Source organism: Melopsittacus undulatus, chromosome 5 (assembly GCF_012275295.1).
Source record: "Melopsittacus undulatus isolate bMelUnd1 chromosome 5, bMelUnd1.mat.Z, whole genome shotgun sequence".
In the NCBI taxonomy this organism is placed as follows: Eukaryota; Metazoa; Chordata; class Aves; order Psittaciformes; family Psittaculidae; genus Melopsittacus; species Melopsittacus undulatus.
This window is the reverse complement of record NC_047531.1, coordinates 4,453,259-4,472,063: the sequence shown is the minus strand read 5'-3', so window position 1 is coordinate 4,472,063 and position 18,805 is coordinate 4,453,259. Positions and strand designations below refer to the sequence as shown.

Sequence of the window (18,805 nt, the reverse complement as noted above, 5' to 3'; positions counted from 1 at the left end):
ACTCTCTATTTTGAAGGCATTTGAACACGAACATAGAATCATAGAATGGTTTGGGCTTGAAGGGACCTGAGAGATCATTTAGTTCCTGTGGGCAGGGACACCTCCCACAGTCCCATTTAGTCAAACCTCATTTGTTTTACAGTTTGGAGACTGAGACACTTGACCATGGATTAAAGATTTAGTGGTAAACAAGGAAGGGAGATCTGAAGCTACCTGGACACAGAAGGGAAAACAGAGATAGAATACTACAAGCAGAGATGGTTGGACAGAGCTGATGGTTTTCGGGATAGGTAGGAAGGTGGTTGTTTTCTGCAGGCTTGGCTAAAATCAGTTGACCCTCTCTCCACACCTCTGAGCTGGTGAACTGTGGGTTTTACAAGGGACAAGGATTCCTAACACGTTCCCTGCCTAGTGCAGAGAGCACATCAGTGTGCTGATGGGATGCATTGTTGCTATCCCAGATGAAGTGATAAATGCCCTATCCCTGGCTGTGTTCAAGGCCAGGTTGGACAGAGCCTTGGGTGACATGGTTTAGTGTGAGGTGTCCCTGCCCATGGCAGGGGGGTTGGAACTGGATGATCTGAAGGTCCTTTCCAACCCAAACTGTTCTATGATTCTATGATAAGGAAAAAGCCAAGAGGGAATTTGAAGGAATGCTAAATGGGATTCAACACTGAAACCTCTGGACACACATTCTTCAGTCTCCAGGTTGTCAGCCATACTCAGAGCAACATGGTGTGTCCCTGGCTTCTCCTTGAGTATTGATGCTTTTGAGAGAAGAGTCATTGTGGCACTGGAGGCTCTGAAGAAGGGACAGCACAGGGTGGAGGTTGAGAAGTTGTGAATGGGGAACCTGGGAAGCAGCCAAGCCTTCAAAAGAAGGTCTGAGATAATCTTTGTTCTCTGAGTTTCTGTTCCTTTGTAAGTTAAGCCAGATCAGAGAGCAGGAATGAGCTTGGATGCAGTGAAGCACAAGGGCTGTATGTACAGAGCAGATGGTGAAAGGCACTTGTTCAAACACAGTCTGTGTCTTCACATGGGATCTCTGGGGTTCCAGGAACAGCTTTCTAGCTATGTAACACTGTGGATTTCTTCTGCCATTCTCACATTTTCTGTCATGACTGGTTATTCTGGTGCTACAATTGGGAAGAGGGGAGACTTAGGGATTGTCTGCAGTGTCAAGATTAGAGGAATAGCAGAAAACCAAGTATAGCATTGATGTGGGATTCACCTCACCCAGTGTTCACCATGTGCATTGTAAATTACTCCATCTGACCTGGCTGTCTAGATTTTTTTATGTTCAGTGGATAGACATAGGCACATCCAAGGTGTGATTTATCTTATCCCTGGTAGGCATCTAAAACAGAGCAGGCAGCTCCTACCCTGCAAAAGGTCTCTCTTTCAACAGAGCCTGGGTTTCTAACTTAGACTTGTACATTGATGTTACAGACTTTGGTGAGATCACATAACCCTTGCTTTGCTTGCATCCCAGAACAGAGTCTTGATGAATCAGGAATGAAGCCTAGCATGCTTTATGTAGAAGACACCTAACCTGGCTTTTCTGAGCCAGTTTAAAGCAGGGTCCTGCCAAGGGGAGCATCAAGAAGAGAACTGCGACCAGCAGGTCGGAGGAGGTGATCTTGCCTCTCTGCCCTTGTGAGACCTCACCTGGAGCATTGTGTGCAGTTCTGGTGTCCTCAACATAAAAAGGACATGGAGCTGTTGGAACAAGTCCAGAGGAGGCCACGAGGATGAGCAGGGGCTGGAGCAGCTCCTGTATGGAGACAGGCTGAGAAAGTTGGGGCTGTTCAGCCTGGAGAAGAGAAGCTGTGTGGAGACCTCAGAATAGCTTCCAGTATCTGAAGGGGGCCTACAGGGATGCTGGAGAGGGACTCTTCATTAGGGACTGTAGTGATAGGAGAAGGGGTGATGGGTTGAAACTTAAACAGCAGAGGTTTAGATTGGATATAAGGAGGAAGTTCTGTATTGTTAGGGTGCTAAGGCACTTGAATGGGTTGCCCAGAGAGGTCATAAATGCTCCATCACTGGCAGTGTTCAAGGCCAGATTAGACGAAGCCTTAGGTGGGGTGTCCCTGCCCATGGCAGGGGGTTGGAACTAGATGATCTTCAGGTCCTTTCCAACCCTAACTATTCTGATTCTATGATTCTATTCTAACTTCACTGCAACGGATGCAAAGAAAATTAGGCTGTTGCAGAAGCACCAATAGAAATCTCATCGTGAAAGCATCAAATGGGCACAGACACCTCTCAGCCTTATTCCCAAGGTTTCTGAAGCTATTGCCAAAGAGACTGTGGGCACCAAATCTTTCTGTATCTCATCTTGCTTTACCCCTGTTCATGTGAATGGTGTGTGAATGTGGCTTGGATTTTGCTCTGGCAATGTCACAGTAAAAACATCTCTCACCAGAGATGTGCAGGACAGCTCACGGCAGCAAAGAGGGGAGGAGAACCAGCACATACGCAACTGTAGGTAGGAAGCCCTCTGTGAGCAAGTCTATTTGGACAGGTAATTTATCCTGCCATGCAGTGGGACATTGACCCCCAGTTTAATTATTGTGTCATTTGTCCTTGACAGCTACTACTGCTTCCAATTAACTCCCTTTAATTAAAGCCTCCAGTTTCCCAAGTAGGTAAGCATGGATTTACTGGGAAGAGTGCTACAATGAAGAGGAAGAGTGTTGAGGTGTCTGATGAGAAATGACATTCCCTGTCCCAGTGGGACTGGCAAGTTATTTACTTATCACACTGGAGTGACAGGCTGGAATCATACCAGATCCTCATCTCTATCCCAGCAGGAGCATCCCCTCTCCCACCAGTTTTACAGCCATCTACATGTGTGTGAATCCTGTTATCTACCAGTATAAATAAGACATCCTTCAGCTCCTTGGCTTTGCTTTTCTATGTCCCTGCTTTTTGTAGGTCAAATGGATGATGCACAAGGAATTCAAGGTCCCTTTGTCCACAACTCAGGCCAGATTCAAATTGGCACCCCGGGATGCCATGCAGGTGACCGCACATCCTCACTGACTCTGTTAAGAGGGTAGACTGGTCTCTTGGGTGGTTTTTCTGCCTTGCTCTATTTAATAAACTGTGTTATCATGAACACTCTATTCAAGGCTTGGAAATCAAATAAGCTCCTCTCTTAATCTTTCTGCAGTTTCTCGGGGCTGGCTGAGTCTTGAAAGATAGGGGCATTCACAGAAGCAACATGGCTTGACAAAGTCACTGTTCAGTGTTTTAGAAATGTATCTTTTGACTGTTGGGGAAGGAAATTGGCTACTTAAGATGCGTTTCTGTACATTTAAATTGACTTAGTCCATCAGCCTGAATAAATCCCACCGCTGCATTAACATCCAATTATAACGGCAGAGATTGAGCAGTGATTCACGTTTTGACCAGAATGTTGGCAGTTTAAGGGGAAGAAGGAAAAAAAAGATATGTAATGTATATTGAAATAAAAAAGTCAAAAACGGGAGCCAGAAAATTATGACTGAGCACATAGCAGGAGCTGTGAATATATAATGGCAGAAGCAGGAGCCAAATTTCTAACAGGATTAGCTGTTACTGTCTATCAGATCCAAACCCCTCAATCATTTTGTTTTAAATGACTTGCTCTAACTCATTCATACCAGGGTGGAAGTGAGGCTGGGAGCTGGAGAAGCTGTAGTTTAGGCTGGATCAGATGTGAGTTGTGTGAAAAGCTCCAGAGTTGGATACATCAGGTGAGCTCTGAACCATACAGCACTTTGTAGATCTTGCCCTATTATTCAAGATGTCCTTGTGAGCCACAGATTCCTGAATGATTTCCTTAGGGACTGGTGAATGAATGTGTTGATGAAGTAAAATATCCTTCCAAATCCTGCTGCAGTAGCTGGACCTGCTCATCGTTTTCTTGCTGCCCTTGAGAAGGACATCAGATTCACTTAACTGCTTGTCTGACCCAGGCTTTGGGATTGCCTTTCACTCTTGATAGCTGTGAGAAGGACACAGTCTAGATGGTGAAGATGCCTAAGGGATACAGGTCCTGACCCTTTGGTTTCCCCTCTTCAAACAAGGTACTTGTGGTGTTCCTAAGTCTTTCACATCCTCCACTGCACAGAGGTGATCTTGGAAATCCTGTGGTGGGATAACTGCTCTGGGAATGCTGCCTATCTCGGAGGGGATCAGAGATCTTCTCTGGTCTGCTATGGACAGAGCCTTGGAAGCACAGCAGCTCCTAGATGTCCATCAAGCTTGTGGACAAGAATATATGTTATACCTGGCAGTGTTCAAGGTCAGGTTGGATGGGGCTTAGAACAAGCTGCTCTAGTGGAAGGTGTCCATGCCTATGGCAGGGGGTTGGAACTGGATGAGCTTCAAGATCCCTTCCAACCCAAACCATTCTATGATTCCATGATTTCTTATATATTTCAATGAACCCCAAGTCTATATATGTTAATAACATAGTGTTCTAGAATCAGGTCATTCCTGGAATTCTCACATGAATTTGCTCAGCTGCCTTAAACCTACATCTCCGAAGACATTTAGATAGCACCTACTTCATCTTCATGAGACTCACTTTCAGCTTCTGCTCTTGTTGATAAAATAGGGGTATGTGCTTTCATTGATGAAATGGGGATAAGTGCTTCATTACACGTAAGATATAAGCCCTTAAAGCAACAGCAATCTCTTCTTAAATTCCTGTATCACTTCAATCACTGAAGGAATATAAATGACTTCTAACCTCTCATAGTGCCCCCAAATGAAGGACACTTTGCTTTCATTAATCCTCTGTCTGCTGAAACCCTGCTTGTATTTGCTGCAAATGTTGACTCCAAGTTCCACCCTGATCAAAGAGCAGCCATAGAGAACCTCATTGAGGTTCAGAAATGACCTTGAAAAGTTGGTTAGACCTTCCAATGATGGAGAAGGGGCGGAAGGAGTAATCACAGCCTGGTTTACAATGCAGATTTCAGCCTTCAGCACTTAGTCCCCTCATGGCAGGGAATAATGTTTAAGTTTAAACCCTTCACCTTGTCCTATCACTCCAGTCCCTGATGAAGAGTCCTGCTCCAGCATCCTTGTAGCCCCCTTCAGACACTGGAAGCTGCTCTGAGGTCTCCATGCAGCTTCTCTTCTCTCTGTAATTGGGAGGGTGCATGGACTGCTCTTTTCCAGCTATTTGAGGGGCAGCATAAAGAGCTGATGGCTCCCAGGAGGCACAGTCAGTCCTCCAAACATTCAGCTTGGAAAGCTGAGCTGAATTAATTACAGTTGATGTTGCAGAGGAAAACAGGACCTCTGATGTGCCTTATTTGCTTGATGCTCTTTCTTCTCCTTCACTGCAGACCCGTAGGTGGCTTTTCCTTTCAGTTGCAGCTCCTTTGTTTTTTGTGGTTGCTTTCTTTATTAATTAGAAGGTTTGACACTTGCAGCCCAAGACATTTGTCAGCAAGCTACAGTTTTAATTAATCTCACAATAAAGCTATTCGAGGTGAACTCGTAAAAGGTCTCATACAGCAGGAATAACACGTAGCAATGCAAATGGTGACACTGCAACACCTACTACTCTGGTGTGCTTGACAGAGTGTGGGATGTAGCGTGGTGCAAGCTCTATACTCTATAGCTGTGCTCTTTGGGATGGCGGCATGATCTTAAGGTCCTCTCCAACCCTAACTATTCTATGATTCTATGAGCAAAGCAAACACAGCAAACTACATCCTATAGAGACAAAATACCCTAAAATGACTGAAAAGGAAGCATTTCTGCAAAGGTAAAGATGTGGATCCCCAGTAGGTTCCTCCTGCCTCTGAAAGGAGCTTGGGTATCCTTTGATGGCTAATTAAATGATGATATTTATTATTATTATTATTATTATTATTATTATTATTATTATTATTATTATTATTATTGAGCCTGCTTTTTATATACTCTTTCTGCCACAATTTAGAATCACAGCATCACAGAATCATGGAACAGTTAGGGTTGGAAAGAACTTCAAGGTTATCTAGTTCCAACCCCCTGCGGGCAAAGAAATAGGAAATCTGAATCTTCTAAGACTTCTTTTTTACACATAGGTCATAGTCACAAGTGGATTTTGACTCAGAACATTCAAACCCAGCACCACTAGATGTTGGAAAAGGGCATGTTCTGCTCTAAACTTCTTAACCAAGGCTCACTTTTATAAGGCAGATGTAAACTAGCTCAGGAACTGAGATGCAGAAAAACTATTTACAGCTAATGAGGAAAAATCAACCATATGTTAAAGTGAGGGTATTTTGGGTAGGAACTGCATAGCCAATCCCAACTGTGTTCCCAAATTTCTAATTACAAGGTGGAGATTACACCATCGATTGCATCTGGATTGAGGGATGGAAGATTTAGTCTTTCAGAACTGAATTATCTGCCTCTTCTGCAAGTTCACAGCACAGGCATGGTCTAATAGGTGGGACTTCAAAGAGGTGATCCTGCCCTGCTCTCAAGAGACCCCACTTGCAGCATTGTGTGCAGTTCTGGTGTCCTCAACATAAGAAGGACATGGAACTGTTGGAACAAGTCCAGAGGAGGCCACAAGGATGATCAGGGACTGGAGCAGCTCCTGTATGGAGACAGGCTGAGAAAGTTGGGGCTGTTCAGCCTGGAGAAGAGAAGCTGTGTGATAGGACAAGGGGTGATGGGTTCAAACTGAAACAGGGGAAGTTCAGGTTGGATATAAGGCAGAAGTTCTTCTCTGTGAGGGCGGTGAGGGTGCCCAAAGAAGTGGCATATTCTCCATCCCTGGTGGTGTTCAAGGCCAGGTTGGACAGAGTCTTGGACAACCTCTAGTGTGAGGTGTCCCTGCCCATGACAGGGGGTTGGAACTGAATGATCTTAAGGCCCTTTCCAACCCAAACCATTCTATGATTCTATGAATGGCCAACATAAGAAAGTACAAGGTCTCTACCCCTTGAGTTCTCCTTTTAAAAACTTGTCTAACTTTTTGGACGCAACATAGGCTGCTGTGATCAACATAAGGCTAACGGGGTGAAATCCTGGCACATACCATTTATTTTTGATGAACACCTGCTAACTTCATGACTGAAGCTTAAGGAAGATGGAACAACTGCATTCATGACCAAACCATTCTGCTTTCGAAACTTCTTGATACTTCCAGAAGTCTGAATGACTCACTCCCTGTTTTGATTTCCTGATGTTGTTGCATCAGGATGCTCATGGCAATAGATTCAAATTGAGAAAGGTGGTTTTGTGGTTAGTTTTGAAGTGTTTTTTCCACATTCTCCCTTTTTTATTAAAAGCTTTCAGTAGCTGTAGTTGGTTTCCTTGGGTGATTTGACACAGGCAGCAGTGCAATGGTAAATAAACCCCACCATATTTCTATCTGAAGTTTTCTAAAGCTATTGCCAATTCCAAAGGTAAAAATAGAGGGGTTTAGCTTTTCCTCTGGATAGGGGTTAAGAGACAATTTCTGACACAAACACAAAAGGTCTCCATAAATAGCTGGAACTTTGCCTGATATATATTGATATATAAAGGCAGCTCTTGGTTCATTTACAGATGCAATCAGAATGACTCTTAATCTGTCACTTCACAGCTCAAACTCTCTTGAACATGGAACCAAGTAAGAAATTGCCACTAGGATCCAGGTGTATTTCCTTGTCATTTGTCACAAGGAGCTGTTTGGCAGTTTACAGTTGGCAGTTCTCACTGGTGTTTCATCAGGATAATACCACACTATATCATCTGAAGGAATAAACTGTCCCTGCTGACATGAGCTGGGGTGAAGGCTCTGGCAATTGACTGTGTATTATAGAAGCTCTCTGAAGCTTATTCAATGGAAGAAAAAGACTATCAGGTCATTGGGACCAAATTGTATGTTTGGCTTCAAAAGAAGAAGTAAGGGGCTTACAGCACTTAATAGGAATCAAAAGGCTCTGGTCCATTAGACAGAAGGTCAGGCTAGACAGTTCCGTGTCTTCTTTGAATTCCCTGACTGAAATACTTTAATTAAAAAGAAAGAAAGGGAAAGAAAAGATAATATAATGCAGTATTTTGGCAGGAGGTGGGAATCCTCCTCTGATGCCTTCAGAGCTGCGAAGTCAGGATGACAAGCTCATCAACACCCAGGCTTTTGTCCTTTTCCTGCTGGAAACAACCTCTTAAGACAACTGATGGTTGGAAAGATGCACAGGCAACGGGGATTGGAGCTGATGCTCTCCTAGAACCAGTGGTTGTGTGCAGGGCATCATGAGAGGCAGACAAAGACATCATGAGACCACAACGAAAGTGTAGGAGAGCAGTGAGATCCATTGAGTTTAGCTTGACACACAAGATCACTCACTGTTTAACTGTCTTAAGGTACCATGTCACCACAGACTGCTCACAGTCTGAGTGATTTACTGATTCCCTATGAACTGTGCAAGCGAGATGACCTGTCAGAGAAGTGTGGAAGGCCCTGAGGAAGAGGGGAAGGCCACAGGGGTTGTGTTGATCTCAACAGGGTTTGCACCAAGTTGTATTCTGGAGGCACATTCCTCTGTTCCAAGCTTGCTGAGCTCTGCATGGATGTCCTTCTGTGAACCAGGGGAAGAGGACAGGGAGGGTGGCACCTCTGTCAAGTCATTATGGGCATTGCAGAGCCTGACAGGTTGTCCCCTTTCCTCCTGCAGCTCACCCGGGTGCCCGTGGAGTCATGTAGCCAGCACGAGACCTGCAGCGAGTGCTTGGGCTCAGGCGACCCTCACTGTGGATGGTGTGTTCTTCACAACACGTAAGTACCTGCTGATGTTTGCCATCATCTCAGCCCTGCTTTTGCTCCAAACATCTTCCCTTAACAGCTGTAATAGCACATGGCAGAGATGCAGAATGCTGTCTCAGTCTCTGGGTGAGACACTGAGTCACACACATACCTCCAGGAAGGTCATTGGGACTTACTGGAGGAGACTGCTTAACTAAGATGCATTTTTTGGAAGGCAAGGGAAGAGAAGGGTGGTAGGGACCAGTCAGATCTCCTCAACCATCTGATCCACCTCCAAAGTGCCTGTCCACCCTGATGCACTTTGAATCAGACCATCCATGAGGTCTTCTTTGTATGACAATTACCTTCTTGTTTCCATTGCTTAAGGCAGTTTGCCTTTGATAGCAGCTTAGCCTAGACACTTGTCTTGGCACCTCCAACCTCCCACTGCTGACCCATACCTCTCCTCTTTCAGACTTGTCCTTATCTCCATTACCCTTAGAAAGGAATCCCTGTAAGCATCATGGGGTCAACTCCAAGTAAGATCTCAATGGGACCTTATGGTTCTTATGCTCACTGGGGGAAAATGTTGACACTGAAGTTGGGCACTTAGGAGCCAAACTGGTTATTTGGCTTCTCTGGCCAGGATGCTGGGCAGGCTTCTCTCTCTCTGCATTCTCAGGCTTCTGAATAATAGGCCAAAAGGGGATCTGGTTTCACCGCTGCCTTATTCTGCAGTACTGGCTTGTCCAGTGCCTCACAAGGAGCACTAAATCCAGGTGTCCTCAGAACTGGAAGGTTAGTTCCTTGTCTTTGTTTTCTGTAGGCTTTTAAATGATGCTCTCGATCTTGAAGTTTCCTCTCTGCAGCCTTCACTGCCAGTGATGTTCTCCTGCAGAGAGCCCTCTGTTAAAGCTATGGAGAGGAAGGTGCTGTGTTGATGGAGCTCCTGGCTATGAGTGGCAGGGTGGTCTTATTTGTCAGGAGCTTCTCAGTAGAGACAATGGCTGGAAAGTGAATTAAATCTGCCTAAGCAACTGGTTCCAGCTGAGCAGGGCTCTGCAGGGTGCTGTCACTCCAAGTCATGCCAAGTCTCACAATGTCCTTGGCAGAAATGGAGGCTTTTTCTGATGGACCTTGCTATTGTAGCATGTCTATCTTGTACCATGGAGTTCACCTTCAAACACTCCTGGTGCCCACAGTGATCCAGTTGAAGTGATCCTCTTTGCTACCTCTCCTTTCTGGGACAGAATCCAACCTTCTGTGGATGTTCTAACTTGAGTGACCCTCATCCAAAGCCATGACACTGCTTAACCTCTGATCAGAACTAGGTGATCCATCCTAAAACCTGTCCAAAACCTTGACTTAGGCTCTGGAATTGTTCAAGGGATCCTTGGCAATCCATTCCCTGAGTTGTGGTCTGGTGGGCATGAACCCATGAAACCTTCACCCTCCTGGCCTGAGGATATTTGTAATAGATATACAGCTCTATAATGTTTCCATCTCACCTTATCCTGCATCTACCCTACAGAGCACAGTGTGGTTTACTGTCAATGGAGGGACAGCACAGACTATGTGCAAACAGTATAGAGAAGCATGAATCTGTCTGTTGATTATACCACACCAGTGCTAGATAGTTCATCTCCTGCTGTCCAGGGTCAGTGGCAACAAGCAATCAATACATCTAGCAATAAATCCCCCAAAAGAGAGAAAAGGAGCAGAAACTACTGCAGATTCTCATTGTGAAGGAGTGTCAGCAATGTGATGGTTGGTGACAAATGAGGGTGGCAGCATTGATTCAGAACAGGAAACCCCCATACAGATTTGGTCCTTCAAGGAGACATTTGGCCTTACAGTCTGGACCTGACTGATGCAGGATCCCCATGTCCTTCTCCCTCTGGCCACTTAACCTCTGTTTCCTTATCTCAAAATGAGAGGCAGCTTTTATGTATGTAGAATCATGTACCTTGCAGCAGGGTCACTGGCATTAATTCCCTGTGGATTCTTTGGGAACAATTTGAGGGGAAATATCACCAAATCCCACTCCAGTCTATCCCTTCCCTTAGTTTCCATTGCAGTCAAGAAACCTGATTTCCAGTCCTAGTTTGGAAGGAGTTTTCAGTGCACCCTCAGGTGTTCCACTCTGTGTCTCAGTTTCCTTGTTGTTAGATAGCCCTGAGAGCAGAGGAAGCAACTGCATCCCATTCAACAAGGTTTGGCTGTGCAGGATATTCAGGGTAAGAGTGAATACCTTCTTATGTCTCTTGTTTAAGTTTTATTATATTAAGTCTCTTATTAGAACTTTTTGAACAGCAGAAACCCTTAAGACACATTAACAGACCTCAACTGAAATGCATTGTCAATACTTGTCCTGCACAAGGATGGTTCAGGTGCAATGTGCCATAAGCATTTCACTCATGAGTGCTAATACTTCCATTCCCTTTTCCTTCCAGTCAGGAACACAAGGGGATTCCTGTTGATGCAGGAGTTGTTTTGTGGAAGGGATGGAAAAGTCAATTGTGGTGTGCAAGACCTGGGGTAGAGTGGTACTGAAAACCAGACTGCCTGTGGGCAAAGCCATGCCTTTTACTCACATTGCTTCTCCAGTATAAACCATCAAGAGCAACAGTGGTAGACGGGGAGACAGGTGAAAAGTGGCAGATGGGGTACAGCATCTGTCTTTCTGTCTCTCAGACCCTTTTCTCCAACCCTCATTTCCAGTCTACCCTCATCTCCTGCACATGAGAGGTCTGGGTACGCTTGGGGCCAGCTCTCCATCCATCCATCCATCCATCGCCTCCCAGCAGAGCTAGTCTGTCTGCACCAAGGGCGGCGTGCCAAGGCTCAGGAATTGATTTCCACAGCTCTTGCTGTCCTAACCTTACACTGAGAAACTCGAGTCTGCTGAGAGACAAAGAGGCAGACAGAACCACAGACGGCTGCGGGAGAAAGGAGAAGGGGGAGGAAGGATTGATTGGCTTCTGCCCCTAGGAGAGCCAATATAGAGCAGGTCACCGGAGCTTTTCATCTCTGTATCTTTAGCCCCGATCTTGTGTGTCCCCCCCTTTCCCTGCTAGAGCTCTGCTCCCCTCCTGGGCTCTGTTCAGGCCTCTTTAGGCAGCGATGAATCATTTAGGTGGTGTAAATTGAAATCGTGGCGCTCGCTTGCTGCATGGGTCTCCTGGGGAGGGTGAAGGGCTGGGGTGGGAGCAGGGAGGGGAGGAACCAGCCTGAAAAGCTAATCTCTGGCACAGAGGCACTCGGTGCCTGGCTGCAAGGTCGCAGCAATGTCGCCAGCATGAACGGGGGGATGCAGAGAGGGATGAGATCAGAGCAAAGTTTTCTCCAAGCCTGAAATGAGTCATTGCTTCCTCCTATGTCAGATATAGCAATGCCCAAAGATGCCAATATCTGATCACCCCTCTAAACCCCCTGGCAAGTTTCTTCTGTCTCCATTCGTATCCAGACTGTTACCATCTTCTACCTCTTTTCCCCCTTACATGCAGAGGGGCAGAGAAACCTGCAGGTCTTTGCCCCAGAGAAGGAATAACTCCTTCTGCAGCTGAATGAGCCCTTGCCCTCCCTGCCTGCCACAGCACCAGCTCCAGACATATACAAGCACTGATTCATGTGCATGTGATAACCATGCAGGTTTTCACCCCTGCACAATGTCTCTGGCTTATGCTTAACACTCCAGCTGCCAGGAGGATGGATATTTGGGGCAGAAGAGCAGCAGCATCCCTGTAGGGAGATGCAATATGTTACAAAGGGGATGTATGCTGACGTTGCTGGGTGCAGAAGGACCCGGCCCAGGCTTTGCATTCCTAGATCCAGGCTGTGCTGTCTCATTTCATAGAATCATAGAATCGATTGGGTTGGAAAAGCCCTTTAAGCTCATCCAGTCCAACCATTCCCAGCCCTGCCAAGGCCACCCCTAACCCATGGCACTGAGGCCTCGTCTCCACGCTGTGTGAACACTTGCAGGGCCGGTGCCTGCAGCCCTGCCCTGGGCAGCCTGTTCCAATGCCTGAGCACCCTGTGGGGCAGGAATTGTTCCTCAGCTCCATCTAAACCTGCCCTGGTGCAGCTTGAGGAACTTCATCCTCATGTAGCTTCTGTCTAATTCTGAAATGAATATTCCAACATGCACAAGCTGTCCTTAAGGAAGGATGTACCCCCCTAGGCATCAGCTTCCTTCTGCTCTGGAATCTGCCCTTGCTATTATTGGGACTCCCATGGCTGGCAGGTCATTAGTTGCAATCAGAAAGGAAAAGAGTCCCATTTTCTGGGAGGATTTGTGATATTTCAAAACTTTTTTACCAGATTTTAGTGGCCAATTATTTTTTATTTTAATAAGAAATGTTCTCAAAAGCCATTTTAGAAGGGACCGATTCCATTTAGTAATTAGAGAATGATTCATATGGACTTCGGAAGTTCTTATTTTGGGATTTTATTTCACTTTTTAGTAAATCGCTAGAAAATGCAATATAAAAAGTCACTCTGAAGTGAGGCGTCACTTTTTTTCTCTCTTTCTTCCTTCATTAAAATGAAACATGTGGGCATCTGTGATTTCTTTCTCCCCCAAAAGTCTTTACCAGCTCTAGAGACCGAGCAAAGTAGGCCATCAACAAACACTTGGTTTGGAGGAGCTGGCATTTGCTGCGGAGGGAAGAGGGTTTGTTCAAGCATCACCAGCCTGTCCTATTGCGGAGGGAGCAGGCACAGCAGTTGGCTCTGCTCTCCACACTCCTTTGCTCATCTGTGAGGAGCTGCTCATGCCCTTTTCCTTCTGGCACCCAAGAACTGCACCTAGGGACCTGCGCTGGCTCTGCTGGCTTTGCACTCCAGCTGCAGAACACATCTAGGAGAGGCCACCCTAATCTTGAACCATGGCAACAGGATGCAGGGGCTTCCCATAAGCATCCTCACCCTATGAATGAAGCAGTGACAGAAGACTCTTAGATATATGCCGTACCTGTCACCTTCCTGTATCTGCCTGGCTCTGTGTTACTCAAGGGATGACCAAAACCTGGTCCACACAATTACTTAGGCTGACCTGACCATCTACGAACTGCAGCACAGAGATGGTGTTTATGACACACTTCACAAGCCATATAAGAGGTTTTTTGTTTCCCCCCCAAAAAGCAAAGCCGTATTTGAAAGGTTTTATCCTGTTCTCTGTCAGCAGACACATACCTCAGCATCTGGAAGTGCCCTCCACATCCTCCTGCTCTCCAGCCTTGTAGCTACCGGGTAACTGTGTACCCATGTACCTGTGTACTCCCGTCCTCTCTCCCTTCTCCTGACTGACTTTGTGCCCAAGGCTGGAAGCCAGGGGCAGGTTCCAAGGCTTTTGCTCGCCCCCCCTTTCCCTTGGGTTCCCCTGGACCAGCAGGAGCGCTGGGACAGAGGGGGCGTCTCTCCATCCCCATCCCCATGACAGTGCCGGGCTTTGGGCTCTGTGCCTGCGCACGCAGGGACCCTGATCTGGCCCTTCCGCAGCCCGGAGCCCGGACTACAATGGGTTGTTTAGTAGGGAGTGAAGGATTGGGGGGGGGGGAAAGGGAAGGGATGTTTCTTATCCATGCTCAGACTCATTGCCAGACTGGGAATAAAGTGAGTAAGTCGCATGGTGCAGCTCCCACTGTCGCGTCTCAGCAGGTAACTCGATGCGATGCTGCTTGCAGAGGCTCATTGATCGTCCCTGGCGTTACCTTTCTTGGTCAAAGTCTTCTGACTCACTAGAGAGTCTCGGGTAACCTAAGCTGCCTACACATGCAGCAATAAAACCTTTTCTGAAGGCTCTTTTTCTTGCTTGAAAGGCTGCGACTGTCTTTCAGGATGAGGTTTTTACTTTCTTTTCCCCTTCACCTCCTTTATATTCATTTCAAATCCTTTCCTCCACTTGTGCAGGGGAATGAGGATACTTCAAGTGCTCTGTGGGAAGGGATGTATGGATCTGGCTTCAGGGAGCCAGCAGGGCAGAGGGGGGGAATATCACACCCAGTTCTGTGCCATGCTGAGCTCTTAACAGGTAGTGAGATAACAGTGATTACTGGTTCTTACAGGGGTTTGGGATCCTATAGACCCTCAGCTTCCCCTATACTAAATCAGAGCCTCAGCTGCCCCTACTTTGTAAGCTCTATGCTGTTATATCCCAAGGTGCAAACTGGAGTCCCTTTAGTAAGGTAGCAATTTTCCAAGTGCATTTACCTGGCATGATGAATAAGTCTTTACAATCATGGACCTTCCTGTATCCTTTCCTACCTTAGCATTGTCTTGCCATGGGTCAGCTCCCAGTTCCTGGCAGACCATTAGGCAGACCTGGCAGACCATGTCACACATGGCAATTTTCCTAATCTTCCTAAAAGTGGATCAGCCACACAAAGAATGGCTTCCAGCTGAAATCATAGAATCATAGAATGGTTTGTGTTGGAATGGACCTTAAAGCTCATCCATTTCCAACCCCTGCCACAGGCAGGGACCCCTTCCACTGGAGCAGCTGCTCCAAGCCCCTGTGTCCAACCTGGCCTTGAACACTGCCAGGGATGGGGCAGCCACAGCTTCTCTGGGCACTCTGTGCCAGTGCCTCAGCACCCTCACAGGGAAGATCTTCTTCCCTACATCCAAATTATCTGGGGGCATTTCTCATAGCAACAGGTTTCCAGATACAAGCTACTGCTACATGATGAGGTGTCCTGGGATCAGCTGTAGCAGTCATTTTTTTCCTTCTTAGTAGCTGGTGCAGTGCTGTGGTTTTGACTTTCAGCCTGGGAACAGCACTGATAACACCGATGGTTTTAGTTGCTGTTTAGTGATGTTTACTGTGACCGAGGACTTTGTGAGTCTCATGCTCTGCCAGGGAGGAGGGAAATCCAGGAGGAAGCAGAGACAGGACACCTGACCCAAACTAGCCAAAGAGGTATTCCATACCACAGCACGTCATGCCCAGGATGTAGGACTGGGGGCAGTTACCTGAAAGGGCCAGATCACTGCTCGGTTGCGCTGGGTATCAGTCAGTGGGTGGTGAGCAGTTGTATTCTCTTCCCTTGTTATTTCCCTTATCATTATTATTATTGGTGGTATCAGCAGTGGTTTGTGTTATACCTTAGTTACTGGACTGCTCTTATCTCAGCCCGTGGGAGCTACATTCTTTTGATTCTCCTCCCCATTCCTCTGGGAGCTGGGAGCGGGTGGAGGAACGGGAGTGAGACAGAGACTGTGTGACTGGGCTTAAACCACGACAAGAAGAGAAAAACTAAGTGCTGAGAGGAAAAGTAATTGCAGGAAATCTTTCATTTGGTTTGAAGGCCTCAGATGAGTTGCTTGGCAAGGTTACTGCTGCCTTTCAGTGGTGGCACAGGTAGGAGTGAACCTGCTGTCAAGGTGTCTTGTCTGCAAACAGTGCTTGCTTTGACTCCTCCCTGGTCCCAGCTGGTGCTCACACAGCCCTGCACATGGCCTGGGAACCTTTTCCATCTGATAGCCAGGGAAAGGGGAGTCATCTTCCCACAATTGGCTTTGGCACAGAGTGATTCCCACTTCTTCTCAGGTAGTTATTGAAACTGGAGATGGCATTTCAGCCTGCGCACAGAGGGATGTGCACAGCAGGGGGGCTCTGTAGAGTGACATTGACCCATTAAGCATTCTGCACTGTGCCCAGATAATCTTTAACCTGTCTGCTGATGTATAGCTAAAATATCCATCATTTCACACCCAGGCATTGCCTCCACTTTGGAGTGGAGGAAATAGCCCCAAATGAGATACCTACCCCCATGGCCTTTTGAAATGAGATCAGGGCTCTTAGTCCAGAGAGCAGAGGCAAGTTCTTGGGAAGAGGAGCATGCCTATTGATGGTGATAAAGCCCGAGTGAAACAGAGGCTCCTGGGAATCCCATTTCACTACAGATGGGTGATGGCATTGATTAAACCACTCTGAATCCTGGAGAGCTGCCTGTTGTGCATCCAGCACCAATTGTGTCTTTACATCCCCTAGATTGACCCATCACTGTACCTGCATGTTGTGCATCCAGCACCGCTGACGTCCTTCCATTCCCTGGATGCCATCCTGTGCCTTTTGGGGAGTACTTTTGCTGCTCCAGTCTACCTAGCAGTGCAGGGCAGAGCTGTGCCCTTCACAGGTTGAGTATCTTGGTGGCCGTGCCTGCCTGAGGCAACGTGGGGACAGCACTGGGCACTGTGGACCATAAGACGCAGGCGTGTGGTAAATGTGTTTTGATAACAACCTTCTTCCTTGATTAGCTTATTTTGCTAGAGGGCAGTAGGAAGGGGTAGGAAAATAATTAGTTTGTGCAAGCAGAAGCTTGCTCCTCATGCAGCCTCGTGAGTTAAGTGTCCTACTTGGGATTTGTCTCCATCACAGACACATTAGCAGCTCGGGTTTAGTGCTGCAGAGAAAGATCTCTGGGGTTTCTTCTCTGATGTGAACCACAGCACACAGCCTGCTAGAAGCTAGGAGGTGTGTCTCATGGTGGGGCATGCAATGAGAAAGGGATAATGATGCTTATTGGTTTGGGGGCTTCTAGAGGACCTCCTGTAGGCTGGTTCCTTGGTAGGGTGCACACCTTTGTCATCTCAGCATCACTCTTGCTCTGGGACATTACTCAACGGGTGGCATATCTAGATATCCCATATGACATGTCTAGGGTATCGGCCATGGAGGGAACAGGGGAAAGCTGTATGACCACTCTTAGCTGAGAAAGCTTGTTAGATGTACACTGGAGTTCAGATGCAAAGTTACAGGGGTTGCAGAGGGAAGGAGTGTACCCTGACGTAGGTTACACAGTGGAGGAAGCAAGAGAAAGTTAGACATGGAACAAGGACTTAATTCAGGTGCCTAAACACAGATGTATGGAGAACATAAGGAGACTTTTGAAATATAGGTGGTTTTATTTGCACAAGAAACTCCTTTCAGTTGCCCATCCATGCTGCCTGCTGCAACTGGGATGCCTGGGGGAGCCGAGATGTTCACCGAAGGCTGGCAAATATGACATAAAGTCTACTCTGGAGATCCATTTCCCCTGGAACATTAAGATGGGGTCCAGCTGAGGACCTCATAAGTGACTTTAGACCGCTGAATGTGTGGGCAACAACGCAGACTCTAACCCCAGCTTGGGGTTTCCTATCCCCAGATATTTCTTGTATGGGTTTTTCAATCTGACCAATCTCTTCCCATGAATTTTAAATCCTCCAAGCTCCTAATGCACAGTCATAGGATCATAGAATCGTTTGGGTTGGAAACCTTAAGGTCATCCAGTTCCTGCCATGGGCAGTCCCATGGGCAGGGATGCCTCACACTAGACTGTGTTACCCAAGGCTCTGTCCAGTCTGGCCTCGAACACTGCCAGGGATGGGGCAGACACAGCTTCTCTGGGCACCCTGTGCCAGCGCCTCAGCACCCTCACAGGGAAGAACTTCTTCCTTATATCTAACCTGAACTTCCCCTGTTTCAGCTTAAACCCTTATTTTAGACAATAAAGCAGGGCTGGGCTTTCCTGCAAGGTTGTGCCACTCAGTATCATGATGTATGGATGGTTCAGAAAGCTGCCTTAGTTGCTGGGCTGTTTGTAGGGGATTGCTCTCTGTCTTGCTGTCAGATGCTCCCTGGTGCCTGTGCAGCCAGTGATCTGCCAATGAGGGAAAATGGCACGCCAGTCAAGCTCTCCCCAGGGTGGGGGTGCATCTGCCTTCCACTTCCACTGTTTCTTCTGTGACATTTCATCATCCGAGACCTGTGACAGGTCTCGGAAGGGATGGGAGGGAGGAGGGTAAGGAAGCTGTTCCGTTTAGGGTTTGTCTTTATCCTCTCCATGGATCTGCACACACACACACCCACCCATAAGTACAAACCATCATCCCTGGGGAGACCTTAGAGCAGCCTTCCAATACCTAAAGGGGCTATAAGAAATCTGGAGAGGGGCTTTTAACAAGGGAACTTAGGGACAGGACAAGGGGGGAATGGCTCTAACTGACAGAGGGGAGACTGAGATAAGATCTTTTGCAGAGGAGGCCAAATTCACAGTGAAGAACAAAGGTGCTGATGGTGAATTT

The 18,805-nt window shown here is 47.0% G+C and overlaps 1 protein-coding gene across 1 annotated transcript in view; it reads left to right on the top strand.

Annotated features, from left to right (window-relative positions):
- Window positions 1–18,805, top strand: part of PLXNA4 (plexin A4) — a 435,244-nt gene that overhangs the window by 269,923 nt on the left and 146,516 nt on the right. Inside the window, exon 4 of the mRNA XM_034063149.1 lies at window positions 8,667–8,767. Within this exon, the coding sequence (XP_033919040.1) occupies window positions 8,667–8,767 (101 nt within the window). The remainder of the gene's footprint in view (window positions 1–8,666; window positions 8,768–18,805) is intronic.